Below are 21,403 nucleotides of genomic sequence, written 5' to 3'. Positions count from 1 at the left end.
AGCAGAATATATATATAAAGACAATAGATAAAGAAAACTATAATACATTGGACAGTGATGTGTATATATGTCTTATTATCTCTAATATAAGTATCCTTTGATTCCAGAGCAGTAGCAAATGGAGAACAAAGGGATTGTGGGACAGATTTTAGGATATGCAAAGGGAGAAGCTGAAATAAAAGAGAGGACAATTAACAGAGGGTGCATGATCCCCTGAATAGATGGAGATTGTAATCAGAATCCAGAAGAAAGATAACCTCTAACAGAAAGCTAAATGGCCACATGAGGTTAAAGGTTGGAATTATAATGGTGATTGTGCGATTTTTCTTGAGAATAGAAAAGAGGAAGACGATAGCCTTGGACCAAGATGAGAAGCCTGTTGTGTATGTTTTGGATAATGAGGATCCTAGGAAGAGTGATGGCATGCAGTTTCTAGACCGGATGAAGTAGAGCCAAGGGCTCTGGCTTAGGAGATCATTAGTTTGGATATTAGCTATTTTTCTCTTTAGTGTTTCTCTTTTATCTCAGGTAATGGCTTTTTCATTGCTGTTTAGTAGGAGCTAAATAGAGGATTGAAATTTTCTTATTAGTCAAGAATAACTTTGTAGACAATTTATTGGCAAATATATAGTTTCTTGAGATACAGCCTTTGAAATGTGTGTGACATTTTTTAGTCCTTAAATAGTTGTTATGATATTGCATCCTGTGTATTTTTCAGCTTCATTTAAGTTTTTATTATCAGTTCAGTCCCAGCCCTTAATCAAGTCTGTCCATCTGCTCATCCTTCCTTCAGGAGATTTTTATTAAGTAAATGAAAGGTGTCATCTAAACACCGAGGGGGTTGTAAGTGAGTAAAGCATGGGTCCTTAGAAGCATACCTTCTAGCAGGAAACTGTCTAAAGATAGGGTGGTTACATTAACTTCTAAAGTCCTGTTTGAAGTTGAAGACTGAATTTGTTATCTCCAGGAAAGTCTCTGTTTCTAGCTATCCTGAATAGTCAAAAAAATCTTGCAGCACTGAACCTAAATTCCCTCTTGGTTTAATTATCCAGAGTTAAGTAACAACAGCCCACCCTGCTGTGGGAGATCCTCAGGAAAATTCTATCTCTGATGTCATATGAAGTTGTTTTTTCCTTCTCATTTTAAGCAGGTGGAATTAAGATACTTCATGTTCTTTAAGCAGAGTACACAGAATCAGTTTCCCCACCCAGAAGCAAAACTAGATCACATGCTGTAGAACAGAACAGGATATGTGTAAGTCTAACAACATTTCTTGTTAGAAATCCCTTTTCACTTAGAGATTGTTTGATTATTCATTTATTTTTCTATTAGAAACATGTTGAAACTGACTCTTCATTGTTCCAAGTGAAGTAAATTATGTCATCACTTCTGCCCCAGGGAGAGTAATCACTTTGGAGCAATTGCCCAAACATTGCCCCCTTCGAAAGAGGAATGCTCTCTCCCTCACATGACCCACTTGAAACATTTCCTTTACCTATATGGTTCTTGTAAACATTTGAGGTTTTTACCCATTCCTTAGACTAGGTGGGAATAGATATTGGAAAGAGTCAACAGTGACCTGGACCTATAGTCTGTGTCCAGATGAGCCAGTAAGCAAGGAATTGACTATTTCTCAGGACCCTTCCACTGTGATAGAAATAACAGCTAGCCCTGGTGGATGGCCGAGGAATGAGGCTGAGAGAGACCAGTGTTTATCTGGCTTCTCTTGAAGGACTGGGCTTTGGCCTGGGTTCTTGGTGTCAATATAAAAATGAAGTTAGAAGTGTTTATGTATTCAGTATTTCTATTGGTTTTGTTGTCAAAATAAACATAAAAGTAAAATCTTCTACTTTGTCTCTCTCTGTTATTTCCCATTTGACCCAAGTAATCATTAAATGTGAAATTTGTTTATTTCTAATATTTTTACATAGAAACATACTTTAAACATGCACACATCCTTGCTGCTAGGCACTTTTCCTGCTCTTAGTATGGACATCTTTCCATGTCATTTCTTTATAAATCAACCTCATTCCTTCTTCTGGCTGCATAATTCCATAGTATAGGTTTGTAATTAATATTTTAGTCAAACTAGAGGACATTTAAATTGTTGCCTGGTACTTATTGATAGATCCTTTCATTCTTCTTGGGAGTACACTGGTGGGGTAAATTTCTGTAAGTAGAATTGCTGAATCAGAGAACCTACACATCTTAAATAGGGCCGTGCTAACAACCCCTCCCCCCCAAAAAAAAGATTATATGAGTTATGCTCCCATAAACAGTACATGAAATTTTTTATTCCTTAACACTATAGAGTATTTATCTTTTAAATCTAGCTTAAGATTTTGCTATTCTGAGAGTTTAAAAAAAAACAGCTAATTATTTTAGTGTGACAGGTTTACCGTTTAAGTCCTTTTCTGGATGGAGGAAACCAGTTTTATTTTGATAAGCAAAAAGCTTCTCCTGAAATGTGTTTAAGCCCATACATTTTAAAAGTGCACTTAGTGAATGTATGTGAAATATGAAGTGTTCTGTATTTTTTGAGTATCTGGCAGAAGGCCATATTAAAACATAAAAGTCATTATTTGCAGTTTTGAAATAATTTTTACACTTTACAAAGGGATTTAGAAAAGTATATCTTTAACAAACAGATCATGCTAATTGACTTTAAGAGTTTTATTCATATTTTTAAATTTTCTAGTGTTAAATTTTTGGTCATTTTTTCAAAGCAATACAGAGTAGATATTTGTAACACATAAATAGTCCCTATATTGGTAATATATTGATAGTCCTTACTTTATGCTGCCTTGGATTATGAAAAATAGTTCTTGCTCATTGATGGCTAAAGTTGACCTATGTTTCACTTACACAGTTTTAATTCAGCCATTGATTAGGTTTCATTTTCTCTGTAGTGTCCTCTTTTTTTTCAAGTGGGGTATCTATATTAGGGAAATAAAGGCTATCGAATAGTGCATAGTAAAAATTGCTTCCATAGCATACCAATAAAAAGTGAAGTTTTCTGTGTAATTAAATATAGCAGATGTTTCAGTTCGTATGTTGTGTATTTGTGAATTTATAGTTGTTTGTTGTTTGTTTATAGTACCTTTGTTGTTTTTATATTTTACATAGATACATGTTTTATTATTAAGTGTAAGCTAATACAGATAATATCCTTGGAAAAACTAATTTATTATATATAATGTATACATTTTGCATTATCTAACCATTCAGTAAGAACACCTTAGGTTTTTAAAACACATGAAAATTTGATTCAAAATAAATTAGACTTTCATGATTTAAGAATTTTTTTAAAATTGAACTTGTAAAATCAGCATTGATCAATGAAGACCCTCAATGTGCTTATGCAATATGCTTATGTAGAAGTCTAGAAAAAGCACAGACTTTGAAGCTAGATCTGGGTTGAAATCTTGACTGCTAATTAAGCACGCAGCTTTGAGCAAGTAACTTAATTCTCTAAGCCTTGTCTCTAAAAGAAATAGTATTAGTTTAAAAAAAAAAAATCGTAGTAGTATTTACCAGGCAAGCCATTGTGTTGGTTTAGCAGTGCTGTTCCTGAAGAAACTGACACAAATAAATGAATAGTAGAGTAGCTGCTATTTTTATTATTACTGACATCTTAATGTATAAAATGTTACTCATACCTATCTAGTAGAAAAATTATGATTAATAATTATATACATGTATAAGATGTCTAACAATACATTTAACTTATTGTAGGTATTTGAAAATACTAATTGTATAAATGTGTATTGTTCAGCCCTTTTTGTGTTTGTTTACATAGGGTTCCTTATAGATAAAGATCTATACAAAAGAGGAAGACACAGGAATAATGGAAAAAGTACTGTGCCAGGGAATTCCAGGATTTGGGTTTTAATCATAACTCTTATACTAACTTCATATTTACTTTAAGAAGTGATTGTTCTTAAACACATAGATTCAGAGTTGGGTCTTAGTGTTTTCTAGCTTGATTTACTGTGTAAAATGGAACTTCTGAATCTGTCCCCTTGCAGTCTTTATCCTTGTTGTCAAAGATCAAACCTCAGGATTACCCCATTTCCATTCAGACACTTGTTTAATTCTAAACACCTTACATTTTACACACAGACACACACAAACACACACACTTTTCCTGTACTCAAAAATTAATGAGGAGACACAGAGATTAACAGAGATATGTGTAGTTAGCTCTGTGGTACATGGGTGCTAATGGTTTGTATTGATCTTCAATTCTTTTTGCCATTTGACAGTTGTACCATGTTAATTCTGTGGAACACCAGTGATTTGGGATTGTATGCTCTTTGTCACATCTTTATCTTAAAGCAAATACTTAGAGAGATCATAGGTAAATTCTGATTGTTTTATGTAGTAAATCATTGTAGTAGAGATAATAAATTTTAATTTTTAAAAAATAAGCAATAGATGTAAGTGCATAATTAAATGAAGCAAGTTGCCTTCATCTAGGTTATACTTATGCATGCATGACTTGACAAGCTTTGAGATGGAATGAATATATATGAAAAGAAAAATAATGGAGATTTATAGAACTCTGAGGTGAGCTTCATTTAAAAGTGGTATAGCTACATAAAATGTTTCATGTTTTATTTTATTCCCTCTGATGAATAGACACTTTGTTTTTTAGTCTATATCCAGTAAATGTTTGTCTTTTTGTTCATTCTAATGCTTTTTAAATTACTGGATAAAGGGGAAAAAATACAAGTAGCAGCTTTTCTTTTTCAGTATTATAGACCTGATTTAATGGGTAGAGGTTGCTTATAATTAGCATTAGTTATTTACATATAAATGAACAGTTGTAAAGGTCTTGAAAATCATTGGTTCTCTGACTTGAAGAAAGATTATTTTTTTTAACAGTAGCCCAGTCATGACAAATTATGAATTGCTAATTTATGAGTTAATGAGGTTTTGCCAAAGAAAATGATCTGTACATATTAATAAAAATTGTAAAGTATATTACTATATATTCTAACATAAAACCATTTTATGGCATATTTCTGTATCCTTTCTCTGTAGATTTCAGAAGTTGATTGCAAAGATGCCCTAGAAATGATCTGTAACTTAGAATCTGAGGGTGATGAAAAAAGTGCTCTTGTCTTATGTACTGCATTTTTATCACGTCAGCTTCAACAGGGAGATATGTACTGTGCTTGGTGAGTTGATTTTCTTTTGAAAAGAGAAGGTTGTTAAATAAGATTACAGATAGGTTGTGCAGATACCTTAAGAACATATTTTTAAAAGTCTTTTTAGTGTTACCAAGACAAAAAAGCTTATTTTCAGATACTATATGCTGTGTAAACTGATTATCAAGTAGTTCATATTATAACTTTAAAATTTTTTTGTATTGAGAGACCACACAATTCCTTAGTATACCAGTAATGATCATACAATGATCAGTTATAATTAGGAAAATTTTAAATGTTGGAAGGTGAAAGAAGGGCTTATTTTATTTAATGCTACAATAAAAATGTTTTCAGCTATGTAAGCCACCTTTAATTTAATGTATGTATTGTTCCTTTGCATATTGCACGCTTTTTGCTATTAATGCATAACTAGGTGCTAGTCATTAATGTGTAGAAATATAGTTCATTTACCCACTTACGAGGTGTCATTCTGTTAATACTTCACTAAATTCTTCAATACACATTTCTTCATATGGTACATTCCCTAGTGTGCAAACCTGTTAAATATATCATCTTTTGGGAGGATACAGATAGCAGGGATAATTACTTCAGTTAAATCAAAAAACTTAAGATCAGCTGTCTTAAGTTGGTGTTAGCTCAGACTGGCGATTTATCTGATCAGTCGACTGTATTATTAGTCTTAAGTGTTGTGCTTGTATTGTGGAAACACAAAAGAAAAGTTAGTGTACAACATTCTGAAATTTAAGAATATTTACCTGAACTGTGAGGGTGAGCTCATGGTAGGAAGTGGCAGTACAGGGAATTGAGTTGAGATAGAAAAATCAACTAGAAAGCCTGTAAGTAGTTCAGCTGGGAAGTTAGGAAAGTTTCCTGTGGATATGGGGTGAGGTGAGAGAAATGTTTGAAGAGGCTGATAGATAGGGTTAGTAATAATGATGCGTTAAATTAGAAGGGCAGTGAACCAAAAAGAATGTTAATTATCCTTTTCATGTATTAACTTTCAGGTTTCAGGAGAGATCAAAGTGGGGAATTCTTAGAAAAAACTAAAGAGGTGAAAGTGGTCAAAACTAGAGAGACAGATTCTGAAGTCCTCAGTATGCAGGTTAAAATCCAGTAGATGAGCGGGTTATTCAAGTGGATGGTGAAAAGGGCAAATTTTGTAGGACTGGAAACTGAGGAGCTAATTGGAAAGGCCTGTATGGAGAATACTTGAAGTAGCAAAGATTTGTGTGGAAGTTAACTGTGGAGGACAGAGAGAAATAGGATGATAGGTAAAAAGGTGGAAAATTTCTCAGTTCAGTAGGGTTATTTTCTAACTGTGGTAGCACAGAGCAGTTATTTTCTTCTGGGTTCTATGTCATCATTGATTCTTAACATTATCTAATAATAAATTATTAGAAGATAAAAATTAAATGCTTTTTAAAGATCATTTTGCCATTGATGCATTTTATATATACACATGTATTTTGCATTTCTTATTACTTTTAAAGTTCAGATGTGGTGTGTGTATCTTGTTTAAATGTGAGGTATGTATCTTATTTAAATGCCATGTGCTTTCCTAGTAAAAGGTAGTGAGTGCTTCTTTGAGATTGAAAAATCTTAATAAAATGATAAATCATATCTTGATTTTATTTAATAAGTCTCTAGAAAATTGAGAGTCTTTTTCTTTTAAACCTCATTCCACATATAGCTTTAGAATCTGAAACTAGTTTTAATTTCAAATGTAATTACTAGACTAAGTTCATGATTTTACATTGCACCTCCAACTTACTTTTTTACTTTTTTTTTTCTTTTTAGGGAACTCACTCTCTTTTGGAGTAAATTACAGCAGAGAGTAGAACCTTCTATTCAAGTGTACCTAGAAAGGTGTCGTCAACTTTCTTTGTTAACCAAGACAGTATATCACATTTTCTTCCTGATTAAAGTTATTAATTCAGAGGTAAGAATGATCAAGGTATCTTAATTTCAGATATGTAAATTACACATTTAATATGTGTACTTCCAGTGACTTTTATTTCATTTAATGCTTTGAACATTGATTTTCTTATTAGTCCTTAATTTTACTTGATACAGAGAAACTTAAAAATGCAAATAAGAGCCAGGGGCTTGCTCTTAGCCCAAAGACAAGCAATGTATACATAATACTCATATTTTATCATTCCACAGTTTTTCTTCTAGGTGTTACACTGTTTTGATAATTTGGTTCTATATAAATTTAGAAAGTGTAAAAAGAAATATAGCTTCCTTTGCTTGCCATCTGGCAGACTACAGTATCTAAAATTCCTTCTTCTACAAAAGACCAAGAAATACTTGATGAAATAAAACATTGTTCTTAGTGCTTAGCAGCTTGATTACAAGAATAGTGGAGAATTCCCTAGGCTCAAAAAGAAGAATCTAAAAATTGGAGTAGAAACTTTGAGCTGAGGCTAGGGTTCTCTTAACCTGCTGGGGAGTGGGGTGTGTTAGAACTTGGAGCAGCTAAGGGGTTTGAAGTTTTATATCCACACAGGGATAAGAGATAGGATCTTGGGCCCTTTTAAGTTGGAGATTTAGAACTGAGTTCCATGTCCCCCACCTCCTCTCCACTAACTTGTAAAGTACTATAATTTCATTGCAAAGTGAACTAGGAAAATATTACTTGAACACAGATGATGGTCAGGAACCTTGTACATGTCCATCTGGACTATGGGTCAGAGAAGGAAAATATTTTCCCTAACAAATTATAACCATAGGTCTGCCCTCACACAGATTTAGGGTCCACATTTACCCTACACTATAACCAGGAATCCCCACATCAAGTGAGTGTCAGGGAAGAAGACCTTTTCCTCTCCATTTCCTTCTTAGTTATGTTGGTTTTTCTAAGAATTAAACAGACATGGGGCAGATTAACAGGAGAACACCAAGCAAAAGTTTAATAACAGATATACATAGGAGAGGCCCAGGAAAACTAAGAAGCTCGCCAAAATGGCCAAAATCCTCACCTTAAATACCACTTTCAGTTAAAGACAAAGAGAGGATGTTGGGAGTAGCGGTTTGGGCCTTCAGAGCAAAAGGAGGCAGTTCACATGGAAATGGAAAAGCAAGTGCTTGTTGGGTCCTGCAGAGACAAGGGGACACAGTGGACTCTGATCTCCAGGACCTGCAGAGTCTCCTCCACCATGCCCAACCCATGTTCTTTGCAGATACATCTGGGATAGCTCTGTTACAGGAACAGGCCCTTTTTCTAAATTCTTTTAGTCGATAAAGAGGAGTTTTGGGGGGTAACAAGAAAAACCTTCTTAGTCTCTTCTTAGTCTTCTGTTTCTTAAACATAATCAGCCTAAAATAATCCTCCTGTCAAAGAGACACATTTTGGGGTGGTGGAGTTTGCTCCCCTACATAAATAATATTTGAAAAGGTAAGCGTGAAGTCCTGGGCTGGTAAATGCCTAGGATCCCTGGCAGAAGCAAATTGAAGAACTACTTTGGAGGAACATACCTTCAATACATGATTCTTTGATAAAGTTCTTCTCAAGATAGGTTCACCATCAAGATTTACAATGAAAATGTCATCCATGGGCAGTTTTTGAGGAGAGAACTAACAGTAGGATTAAACTTTTTAAAGGATAAAAAGTACATAAATTACATATATTTAAAGACATAATTTAATCATAAATATCTATTAAGCATACAAAACAATCCAACATGAATGAATTTCAGTAGAATGATGGAATCATTTGCTTAATTCTTTAAATACAGTCTGATAAATCTATAAAATACATATATTTAAAGATATAAAATAAGGAATAAAAGTATGAAAAAGAGAGAGAGGTCCTATAAAATGACCAGGCAGATTTTAAAAAGAGTCAAAAGAACTTTTAGAAATACAAAAACATAATCATAGACATGAAAACAATAGATGGATTAAACAGTACATTAGACAAAATTCTAAAGGGAAGTGATAACAGAGATTGCATATGTTTCCATTCATTTACTAGCAAAAATCAGAATCCAGCTTTTACAAAACTAATTTCTTTTGTAATAGTAATCCTTGTAGGAATGCATTTGGTTTCCACTTTAAAAGTACACAAGGGATGCCAAACAGGTCTTAGGGATCCTTGAAAGCTAGGATGTAGCTAGGATGTAGCATGACATGAAGTATTTGTATGTATAATTTTATTTTTGAAAGTAGGGTCCAGCAGACATTCTTACTGTCTTTGATCTTTTAAGATCTATATTTGGTCCGTAAATCTTACATGTATCTTTTGCTTTTTTTTTTCTCCTGAAATAATTTCTCTTCATTTTCAGGATTAAAGAACAGGAATGAACAGTAAAGGAAAGAACAGTAAAGAACAGGAATGTTTATCTGGTGTACCCCTTTCCCCTTTGTACCTCAAAACTCTAGGAGTTGTTGAGAATTGTTGCCCAGCTACTCACATAATGAGTATTAAAATAATTATTTCCTTCTTAAACTGTAATTGAGATCTGTAAAGAAAATGGAGCAAATAACTTAGTTCATCATTTTATTTATTTTTTCCTAGACCCCTGCAGTCAAAGAGTTGAAAAAATAAAGCCCTACCCTTAAGGACCTCATTTTTGCCGAGACACATTACCAGTTGCTTTGTAATGTGTCTTTCTTTAATAGTGGAATATCGAGACTCCTGAGAGGGAAAGAGCACATGGCTTAGCACAGTCTCTGGTATAGAGTAGGTGCTGAGTGAAGAAAGAAGAGGGCCCTCTAACCCATTTACCTATTAGATTCTCAAGTAGTGTTGGCCAAACAAAGTTCCTAGTAACCAAAAAAGCATGAAAAGTAGTATAAAGAAAAAAACTGTTTTCTCCTCTGTTCGCTACTCACTAAGTGCTTCTGAGCACCACGTGTGTGATTTTTTTCCTACACTAAGTACTCCTCTGATTCTCCAGACACCAGTTCAGTGTTCTGTAATTTAACTCAGTTCTGACACTGTTCACCTAACTCAATCTCTACTCAACTCTAAAGATAGTTGACATATAACTAGTTTATGAATTGAATATTACCTGTAAACTTAATCATCAGTCACACATACACAGAAAGATAAAAAACTCAAAAGAACAAAAATTTTGATACTGTTTTGTTGGCCTTATTTGTTAAGGTTTCAAATTGATTTACATCATTAAGATGGCCAGTTCAGTTTCTCAGCCTGTTTCACCCACTCTTCTTTTGGCCCACAAATCTAAGCTTCCCTTTCAGTAAAATATTTTGTTTTCTTAACCTGTGAAAATACAAATCCTTTCAGCTCTTTTGAACTTCTTTTGACTTCCTTGCCCTTTGGTCTAAAGCACACATATTTCATTACCCTGAATGTGGCCACATCTTGTGACTGGCTTATTTTTCAATTGTTTGTTCTCTTTTAGCCTTTTAAAACCCATTTTTATCTCTTCATATATTTTTCAACTGACTCTTACCTGTGTTACTGCTATATTATCATAATAGTTCAAGATGCTAATTCAAAAGGATAAAAGGTTTGTTGTGTCTTCTGCTATTCCTTATTCTTAGGATGTTCCAGTCATGAGGTAGGTGATTTGGCATTCAATTTTGGGCTTCCCTCGTGGCTCAGCTGGTAAAGAATCCTCCTGCAATGCAGGAGACCTGGGTTCAGTCCCTGGGTTGGGAAGCTCCCCTGGAGAAGGGAAAGGCTACCCACTCCATCCAGTATCCTGGCCTGGAGAATTCCATGGACTGTATAGTCCATGGGGTCGCAAAGAGTCGGACATGACTGAGCAACTTTCACTTCACTTCACTTTATGATCAAATTAGGATTCCCAGTATTAAAAAAAGAACTTTATTCTCAAATGTGAGAATCTCTTTTCATTGCTAATGAGTTAGGAATTATGGGGACATTCTCAGTTTTATAACTAAACTAAGAGGGTTGTTGTTTTCAGAAGGATTGTAAATACAAACTTAGGAAATGAAATTTGCGATAAAGTTAATGACGTTTCTTGATCACTTACTATGTGCCAGACATGATAATTTAGATCCATGTTATCTATTAATGTTCACAGCAGTTTGATTAAGTTTAAGTGCTGTTTTGATCTCTTATTTTATATTGTGATATGAAAGATCAGAGAAGTTAAATAACTTCCAAATTTGCTAGGATATTACATGATTTTATACTCTTGTCTTAGCTACCAGTGTTTATGTTTTTTGCTATTCTCTACAGCTCATTTCACACACACACACACACACACACAGCCACGATGCTTGGGAGGGGTTATCTTCATAGATGGTCTATTGCAAAATTTGAGAAAACAAACCTCAGTTTTAAAATGACTAAATTCACAAATCTGCATTGATGAGTGTAAATTAAGGTAACATTTCTTGCTTGCTTCTTCACAGACCGAAGGAGCTGGACTTGCCACTTGTATAGAGCTGTGTGTAAAAGCTCTTCGCCTGGAATCTACAGAAAACACTGAAGTGAAAATATCTATCTGCAAGACCATTTCATGCTTGTTGCCTGATGATCTGGAAGTTAAACGTGCTTGTCAACTGAGTGAATTTCTTATTGAGCCTACAGTAGATGCATATTATGCTGTGGAAATGTTGTATAACCAGCCAGACCAGAAATATGATGAAGAGAATCTTCCAATACCAAATTCTCTACGCTGTGAGCTCTTACTTGTATTGAAAACTCAGTGGCCCTTTGATCCAGAATTCTGGGATTGGAAAACTTTAAAACGACAGTGTCTTGCATTAATGGGAGAAGAAGCATCCATTGTGTCTTCAATAGATGAATTAAATGACAGTGAGGTTTATGAGAAGGTAGCAGACTACCAGGAAGATAGTAAAGACACTTCTGTGAATGGTGGAATTGGTGCTAATTCTGGCCTTAGAGACATTTGTGATGAAAAGCAGAAAAAGAGAGAGATAAAACAGTTAAGAGAGAGGGGATTTATATCAGCTCGGTTCAGGAATTGGCAAGCCTACATGCAGTATTGTGTGCTGTGTGACAAAGAGTTCCTTGGTCATCGAATAGTACGACATGCTCAAAAGCATTACAAAGATGGGATTTACAGTTGCCCCATATGTGCAAAGAACTTTAATTCTAAAGAAACTTTTGTCCCTCACGTCACGTTGCATGTTAAACAATCAAGTAAAGAGAGACTGGCAGCTATGAAACCATTAAGAAGGTTGGGAAGGCCTCCTAAGATCACAGCTACCAACGAGAATCAGAAGACAAATGCTGTGGCCAAGCAGGAGCAGCGGCCAATCAAGAAGAACAGTCTCTATTCCACAGACTTCATAGTGTTTAATGACAATGATGGCTCAGATGATGAAACTGATGACAAAGACAAATCTTACGAGCCAGAGGTGATCCCAGTCCAGAAACCAGTACCTGTTAATGAGTTCAATTGCCCTGTCACTTTTTGTAAAAAGGGCTTTAAGTACTTTAAAAATTTAATTGCTCACGTAAAGGGACATAAGGATAATGAAGATGCCAAGCGCTTTCTTGAAATGCAAAGCAAAAAAGTTATTTGCCAGTACTGTAGGCGGCATTTTGTAAGTGTTACTCATCTCAATGATCACTTACAAATGCACTGTGGCAGTAAACCATACATCTGTATACAAATGAAGTGTAAGGCTGGTTTTAACAGCTATGCGGAGCTCTTAACCCACCGAAAGGAACATCAAGTCTTTAGAGCAAAGTGCATGTTTCCTAAATGTGGTCGAATTTTTTCAGAAGCTTATTTACTGTATGACCATGAAGCACAGCATTATAATACCTACACGTGTAAGTTCACAGGTTGTGGTAAAGTTTACCGTTCTCAGAGTGAGCTTGAAAAGCATCTGGAAGATCACAATACGCCTGAAAAAGTGCTGCCTCCTGAAGACCAACTTAATTCAGCCAGAGATTCTGTTCAGCCTTCCAGAGTGAATCAGAGTGCAGAAGGGAATGCTGAGAAAGAAAGATCCATGCTTCCTTCAGAAAATAGTGTTGAAAACACCATCCCAGCTGATAGAAGTGGTGCTTGGGATAAAAGCAAGGCAGAATCACCTGTGACCAAGCAAGACCAGATTTCTGCTTCGGAGCTTGGGCAGGCTGATGGACCACTGCCAAATGGTTTGGGAAACGCTGCTCCCACTCCTCTGCTTCAGGCCAGTGAAGTAGCCGTGTCCATTAAGGTGTCCCTCAATCAGGGGATCGAGGAGAACTTTGGAAAGCAAGAAAACTCAACTGTGGAAAACACTGGTGAATCACTGGTCACAAACTTACATGTACCAGTTGAAAATGCTTGTAATGATTTGTGTCACACGGATTTCCAAGAGAGAAAGGAACAGGAGTGTTTTAATGAAACCCAGATTACTCAGAATTCTTTAGTGGCCTCAGAAGCCCTCAAGATAGACGGCATGACCACACAAAACTTAGAAAGACAAGTGAGCAACCTGATGACCTTTTCTGTGCAAAACCAGGCAGGGTTTCAGAACAGTTTACCAACTCCCAAGTTTGAATGTGGAGGTAATGTTAAAACGTCATCTAGTCTTTATAATTTACCTCTGAAGACGCTGGAAAGTATCACATTTGTTCCACCACAGCCCAACCTCAGTAATTCCTTAGGAACTCCATCAGTGCCTCCAAAAGCGCCAGTTCAGAAATTCAGTTGCCAGGTTGAGGGATGTACTCGAACCTACAACTCTTCACAGAGTATTGGGAAACACATGAAGACAGCACACCCCGACCAGTACGCAGCATTCAAAATGCAGCGCAAAAGCAAAAGGGGCCAGAAAGCTAACAATTTAAATACACCAAATAATGGAAAATTTGTTTATTTTTTGCCATCACAGGTGAGCAGCTCTAATAATGCATTTTTTACACCACAGACCAAAGCCAGTGGGACTCCTGCCTGTTCTGCTCAGTTGCAGCATGTCTCATCTTCCATTTTCCCAGCTCATCTAGCAAGTGTGTCAGCTCCACTGTTGCCCTCGGTGGAAAGTGTCATGAATCCAAGTATACCTTCTCAGGATAAAAACGAACAAGGTGGTGGTCTGTTATGTTCCCAGATGGAGACTTTATCTAGCACCACCTTGCCAGCACAAATGGAAGACCTAACCAAAACGGTTTTGCCTTTGAATATCGACAGCGGCTCAGATCCTTTCCTTCCGTTACCTGCAGAAAGCAGCTCTGTCTCTCTCTTCCCATCACCAGCAGACAGTGGGACTAACTCTGTTTTCTCCCAACTGGAAAATAATACAAGTCATTTTTCTTCACAGATCGAAGGAAATACCAATTCCTCCTTTCTAAAGGGAGGGAATGGTGAGAACGCAGTTTTTCCTTCACAAGTCAGTGTTGCAAATGACTTCAGTGGCGCTGGTGCCCAACAGCCTGGACCAGAAAAAGTGAAAAAAGACCGCGGGCGGGGCCCAAATGGGAAGGAAAGAAAACCCAAGCACAACAAAAGGGCTAAATGGCCGGCAATCATCAGAGATGGGAAATTTATCTGTAGCAGGTGTTACAGGGCTTTCACTAACCCCAGATCTCTGGGTGGACACTTGTCTAAGCGATCTTACTGTAAACCACTGGATGGAGCAGAAATTGCTCAAGAACTTCTACAGAATAATGGGCAGCCTTCTCTTCTTGCCAGCATGATTCTCTCCACAAATGCCGTGAACCTGCAGCAGCCACAACAGTCTGCATTCAGTGCAGAAGCATGTTTTAAAGATCCATCATTCCTGCAACTTCTTGCTGCCGAAAACCGCTCCTCAACATTTTTACCAAATACATTTCCTCGGACTGCTGTGACTAGCTTTAATTCAAGTGTTAGTCAAGAGGGGAGTGAAATCATCAAACAGGCTTTGGAAACTGCTGGCATTCCCAGTACATTTGAGGGTGCCGATGTGCTCTCTCACGTCCCCACAGGTTGTGTCTCCGACACAGCACAAGTAAACACAACAGTGATGCCAAATCCACCTGTGCCAACCCTGCTGCAGACAGTGTGCCACCCAGGCCCCCTGCTGACAGACCAGAATGGGACACCAAACCCCAAAACTTCCTCCATTGAGGAATGCAGAAGTTTGCCTGTTTTTCCAACAAACGACTTACTACTAAAGACTGTTGAAAATGGTTTGTGTTCTAGTTCATTCCCTAATTCTAGCGGGCCATCACAAAATTTTACTGGTAGCAGTTCTCGTGTTTCAGTTATAAGTGGTCCTCAGAACACAAGGTCTAGTCATTTAAATAAGAAGGGAAACAGTGCTTCTAAGAGAAGAAAGAAAGTTACTCCTCCACTAATTGCCCCTAATACTCCCCAAAACTTGGTAACGAGTGACTTAACAGCAATGGGACTTATAGCAAAGAGTATTGAGATACCAACTACTAACCTTCATTCCACTGTAATTCCCAATTGTGAACCTCAGGGTTTGGTGGAAAATCTAACACAAAAATTAAATAATGTTGACAATCAGTTGTTTATGACTGATGTGAAAGAAAACTTCAAAACCAGTCTTGAGTCCCATACAGTGTTAGCTCCTTTAACATTAAAAACTGAAAATGGTGATTCCCAAATGATGGCTTTGAATTCATGCACACCTTCAATAAATTCTGACTTGCAGATCTCTGAAGACAATGTCATACAAAACTTTGAAAAGACTCTTGAAATTATTAAAAGTGCTATGAATTCTCAGATACTTGAGGTAAAAAATGGATCTCAGGGTATTGGTGAAACATCACAGAATGCTCAAATAAATTATAACATTCAGCTTCCTTCAGTAAACACTGTACAAAATAACAAGTTATCTGAATCGTCTCAGTTTTCCTCCTTCATAGGTATCATGCCAACAAAAAGTAACATTCCTCAGTCTGAAGTATTACATAAGGAGGATCAAATACAGGAGATTTTAGAAGGCTTACAGAAATTAAAATTAGAAAATGACCTGTCCACTCCAGCACCCCAGTGTGTACTGATAAATACATCAGTGACACTGACTCCCACTCCTGTGAAATCAATTCCAAATGTCACAGTTCAGCCAATTTCTGAAATTATAAGCAACATTCAGTTTAATGACAGAGTTAATAAACCCTTTGTGTGTCAAAACCAAGGCTGTAATTACAGTGCTATGACAAAAGATGCACTGTTTAAGCACTACGGTAAAATTCATCAGTACACTCCAGAGATGATTCTTGAAATTAAAAAGAATCAGTTGAAATTTGCTCCATTTAAATGTGTAGTACCTACATGTACGAAGACATTTACAAGAAATTCTAATCTTCGGGCACACTGTCAGTTGGTACATCATTTTACAACAGAAGAAATGGTCAAATTAAAAATAAAAAGACCTTATGGAAGAAAGTCTCAGAGTGAAAATTCATCAGCCCCACGAATTACACAAGTGAAAAGACAGCTAGCTCTGACAGAGGAAAATAAAAGGGAATTCCAGCCTGCTTTAGAATTGGGAGCAATGAAAGAAAATACCCTCAGTAATATAGCGGTGATCCCAGAAAAACAACTTCTAGAAAAAAAAAGTCCTGAAAAAACAGAAAGTTCTTCTCAAGTGATTGCAATTACTTCAGAACAATGTAATACAAATCCTCTCACAAATGTGCAAACCAAAGGACGGAAAGTTAGGAGACATAAAAAAGAAAAGGAGGAGAGGAAACGCAAGAAGCCAGTTTCTCAGTCTCCTGAGTTTCCCACAAGATACAGTCCCTACAGACCTTATCGCTGTGTTCATCAGGGTTGCTTTGCCGCTTTCACAATACAGCAGAACTTAATTCTGCATTACCAGGCTGTGCACAAATCAGATCTACCTGCATTTTCTGCAGAGGTTGAAGAGGAGAGTGAAGCTGGTAAAGAGAGTGAAGAAATTGAAACGAAGCAAACTGTGAAAGAATTTCGATGTCAGGTGAGTGACTGTTCTCGAATTTTCCAAGCAATTACTGGCCTAATACAACACTACATGAAGCTTCACGAGATGTCGCCTGAAGAAATTGAAAGTATGACCGCTTCTGTGGATGTTGGGAAATTTCCATGTGATCAGTCAGAGTGTAAATCTTCATTTACCACATATTTAAACTATGTTGTTCATCTTGAGGCAGACCATGGAATTGGGGCCAGGGGAAGTAAAACTGAAGAAGATGGCATATACAAGTGTGACTGTGAAGGCTGTGACCGAATATATGCAACCCGGTCTAATCTCCTCCGACACATTTTTAATAAGCATAATGACAAACATAAAGCTCATCTCATTCGGCCACGAAGATTAACACCTGGTCAGGAAAATATATCAAGCAAAGCAAACCAAGAAAAGACTAAGTCTAAACACCGGGGGACAAAATACAGATCTGGAAGGGAAGGAATCAAAATGCCTAAGACCAAACGAAAGAAAAAAAATAATTTGGAAAACAAGACTGCAAAGATTGTGCAGATTGAAGAAAATAAGCCTTACTCTCTGAAACGTGGAAAGCATGTATATTCTATAAAGGCTAGAAATGATGCCTTGTCTGAGTGTACGAGCAGATTTGTCACCCAGTATCCATGTATGATAAAGGGGTGTACGTCGGTTGTTACAAGTGAAAGCAATATAATCAGACATTATAAATGCCATAAATTATCTAAGGCATTTACATCACAACACCGCAATCTCCTCATTGTCTTCAAACGGTGTTGCAGCTCACAATTAAAGGAAGCTTCTGAGCAAGAGGTTGAAAAGAGTGGTGTGAAGGATTCTGACACAAGTGTATCAGAGAGCAATGATAATGCAAGAACAGCTGTAGTTCCACAGAAGGAAGTTGTAAAAAATGAAAAAGATGAAGTGGATGAACTAACAGAATTATTTATTACCAAATTAATAAATGAAGACAACACAAGTGTGGAGACCCAGCCTCAGACCTCTTCAAATGTAAGTAATGATTTTAAGGAAAATAACCCCTGCCAGTCAGAAAAACCAAAAGCAAGTAATTTGAAGAGAGTTAATAAAGAAAAAAATGTCTCCCAAAATAAAAAGAGAAAAGTTGAAAAAGCCGAACCAGCACCAGCAGTTGAATTAAGTAGTATACATAAGGAAGAAGAAACTGCTGTTGCAATTCAAACCACTGAGGAGCACCCTGCGTCTTTTGACTGGAGCTCATTTAAACCAATGGGATTTGAGGTATCATTTCTCAAATTCCTGGAGGAGTCTGCAGTGAAACAGAAGAAAAATACCGACAAAGATCATCCCAATAGTGGGAGTAAAAAAGGATCCCATTCAAATTCAAGAAAAAATGTCGACAAGACTGCTGTGACTAGTGGAAATCATACATGTTCTTGTAAAGAAAGTGAAACTTTTGTACAGTTTGCCAATCCAACACAGCTTCAGTGCAGTGATAGTGTAAAAATTGTTTTAGACAAGACTCTGAAAGATTGCACTGAGCTTGTCTTAAAGCAGCTTCAGGAAATGAAACCTACCGTCAGTCTGAAAAAACTTGAAGTACGTTCAAATGATCCAGATGTGTCTGTTATGAAAGACATCAGTATGGGCAAAGCCACAGGGAGAGGGCAGTACTGATAACTGATGTGCTATAAATACATTATTTACAGTTTTATTTTAAATAGGAAGCCATCAAGCATGCTAAAATTGTGAATCCTTTTCGTTATTTTTTGTTGTTGCTGACGTGAATTAACCTGGCCAAAAAAGAAAAAAAAAAAAAAACATGACGTTTTGTCATGTAAAACTTTTTTTTATCCCTATGGGACTTGAGGAACAGAATCCATACTTCAGTTACTGTAAATAGTTGAGCTAAACCTCAAATTTCTATCAGCCAGTTGCCCTTTTCATGAACTAAACTGAGTTATCTGTGTGATTGATTTGTCTCACCAGGTCACTGCTCATGTGTAACAGTACTCTTTGTAGATACCTTTTTTTGTATATATTTATTATTGTAAATCATTTGCTGCCACCAGCAGTGTGTAAGTCTAAACTATTAAATGACACGTTTATATTTGGAATTTTAATTTTTAACCAAGTGATCAAGTTTTTAAAACTGTTCTTTTATTGTTTTAAATTAAGAATTTTTTGAACTAAAAACTAGAAACTCTGCCATAGTTCATTGATTTTTTTTACATAAAACATTTATTTATAAGATGATCTCCCAAAAAAATTTACTTTTCACAGAGTAGGCACATTATATCAGCAACTTGCTCTGCTTTGTAAATTTACCTTCCAGGATTTTTTTGGGTGGTATACATATGAAATTAAAGCAGATTCTTTAGCAATTTCCTATAGCTACAATTTTTTTTTCAAAGCTTTCAATTGGATATAGTTACTATGATTCCATGAAATATAATGGGAATGTGAATAAAGGATTTCCTACATCAAAGATTTTAAACATTTGGTATTTAAGAAAAAAAATCCTTTGTGAATGTGATAGAAACTAGTAGTGTGGAGCAGTGTAAATATTTGAGGTGGTGATTTGTGAAGTAGCCCAGTATTGCCTTAAATAAAATCACATTTCATTTCTCGTTTTATACATGTGATCTTATAAAGGTTTTGTTTTTTTCTCCCCCATTTTCTGAGATTTATAGATTGGTGTATAGCTTTAAACTGTATAAACTTTTGTGGAAAGATTTTTTTAAACATTTTTATAAATCTTAAAATTGGTATCATCAAAGTGAGCCCATCTTGTGTTTATAAAATGCAAGAGTTCCTTAAACATTTATAATTACATAGATAAAACACTTTCTATAAGGAAGTTGGATGTTTTGATTTTACTGTTTATAGATGTTAGATTGTACAGATTTGTCTGTATTTTCCTGCCATATCTAATGATACTTTTTTCATTAGATTGGTCTTCCAGAACAGTATTAGTTGTTATAATTGATTATTTTGATTATTCAGTATATAGTTAGCTCTTATAGTTTAGCTTTATTCACCATATTTATACTGTGGATTTACGGCCAGAGATAGAGGTTATTTCAGGAGAGTTTATGAATCTTTCTTTGAAGTCCAACTAAAATCAGTACTAGAAACAAAAGAAAACATTCTCTCAAATTTACTTTTGTTTCTGTTTGCCATGAATAGTAGCATTGATTTTTGACTTTGTTTGTTATAAACCAGTTACATTCACAATATTATTGCCTGAGATATTGATGATATTGTGATATGAAAATGTGTATATTCCCTGTGCAACATCAGACTTGGCAGGAAAAATGAAGCACTTAATATTAACTGAAATTGCTGGTACTCTGAATAAATAAGCATGGTCAAGGAGTGAATTATTTTCTTTTGGGAAATATTTTTTTAAGTTTTATTATTAAAATATTATAGTTTTATTTTTAGGGCCAAATGGGGTATATGGAATAGTTGGTTTCTCCTCCTTAAGGTTTATTACCAATATGCATAAAACTTGACACATTAAAATCTCTACCCTTTGGTAAGCCCACTGTTATTTATTAAAATAAAAATTGTTCTTATGGGTGATTAATACATGTTTTATTCCTAAATAATAACTTAACTTTGAGTAATTTTAATATTAAATTTTTGTCAACAACTGAATGTTTCCGTACAGTTTTCTTAGAAGTTGACCTAACTCTTAAAGGTAGGCATTTGGCAAACTGCTTATAGTACAGCAACAAATAGGTTTATTTCTGATGAATGTAGTGATGAACCTGTTAAGGAAAAATGCCAATGTATTGGGGCTTTTCTTTTGCTCATTAGCTTAAGAAAATTAACCACTAGATGTTTCTGTAATTGTTCTCCTACGTGTCAGTGGGGGAGATTTGCCAACATTGAGTTAATTTTTTTTATATTCCAGGTACTGTATGCTTAAACTAATTATGGAATAGTGGGCTTTTTAGCATGGAACAGAAAAATCAAATTATGGTATAAAATAAATAATGAATTTATAGAACAACAGCATGTTGGTAAAATTTGATACGGAATGTAATGCCTAAGTATTAAAAAAGAATCAAAAATTATATATTTTTCATGGTATACTTTTCCTCAATGCCTTGTCTTTGAGATATTTTCTTCCCACAGTGTAAATTTGCCTAACCTTTCATCATTTGAAAAATGGATTTTTTTTTCCCCTCTTCTAAACCCAGAGAATTTGAATCTTACCAGTCAGAACATGTTATTCAAAATCGAGTTAAGTGAAATGTAACGTTTTGAGAATTTTTTCAGCGATGTCAAATTCAGTCAGCATAAGTAAATTTTTTTAAACTGTTGGACAGAGAGTTTAACAAGGCAAATTTTGATCAGGTAAGCAAACACAGTTGCTATAGCTATTAAAACTACATAAAAGC

At 35.6% G+C, this 21,403-nt stretch overlaps 1 protein-coding gene across 6 annotated transcripts in view; it reads left to right on the top strand.

Moving 5' to 3' along the window:
- ZNF292 (zinc finger protein 292) overlaps positions 1 to 21,076 on the top strand; it is a 95,466-nt gene extending 74,390 nt beyond the window's left edge. For 4 of the 6 annotated variants that reach the window (XM_024996816.2, XM_024996815.2, XM_059889830.1 and 1 more), the window contains 3 exons: positions 5,047 to 5,183; positions 6,972 to 7,113; positions 11,529 to 21,076. In XM_024996816.2, the coding sequence (XP_024852584.1) occupies positions 5,047 to 5,183; positions 6,972 to 7,113; positions 11,529 to 18,668 (7,419 nt within the window). In that variant the 3' untranslated portion in view covers positions 18,669 to 21,076. Of the gene's footprint in view, positions 1 to 4,479; positions 4,570 to 5,046; positions 5,184 to 6,971; positions 7,114 to 11,528 lie in introns of those variants that run through there. The other 2 variants (XM_015472846.3, NM_001192850.1) reach the window with 2 other exon arrangements.
- The last annotated feature ends 327 nt before the right edge of the window (positions 21,077 to 21,403 follow it).

This window comes from Bos taurus, chromosome 9 (genome assembly GCF_002263795.3).
Source record: "Bos taurus isolate L1 Dominette 01449 registration number 42190680 breed Hereford chromosome 9, ARS-UCD2.0, whole genome shotgun sequence".
Taxonomy (NCBI): domain Eukaryota; kingdom Metazoa; phylum Chordata; class Mammalia; order Artiodactyla; family Bovidae; genus Bos; species Bos taurus.
The sequence above is the reverse complement of the archived record's forward strand: the minus strand, read 5'-3'. Positions and strand labels throughout refer to the sequence as shown.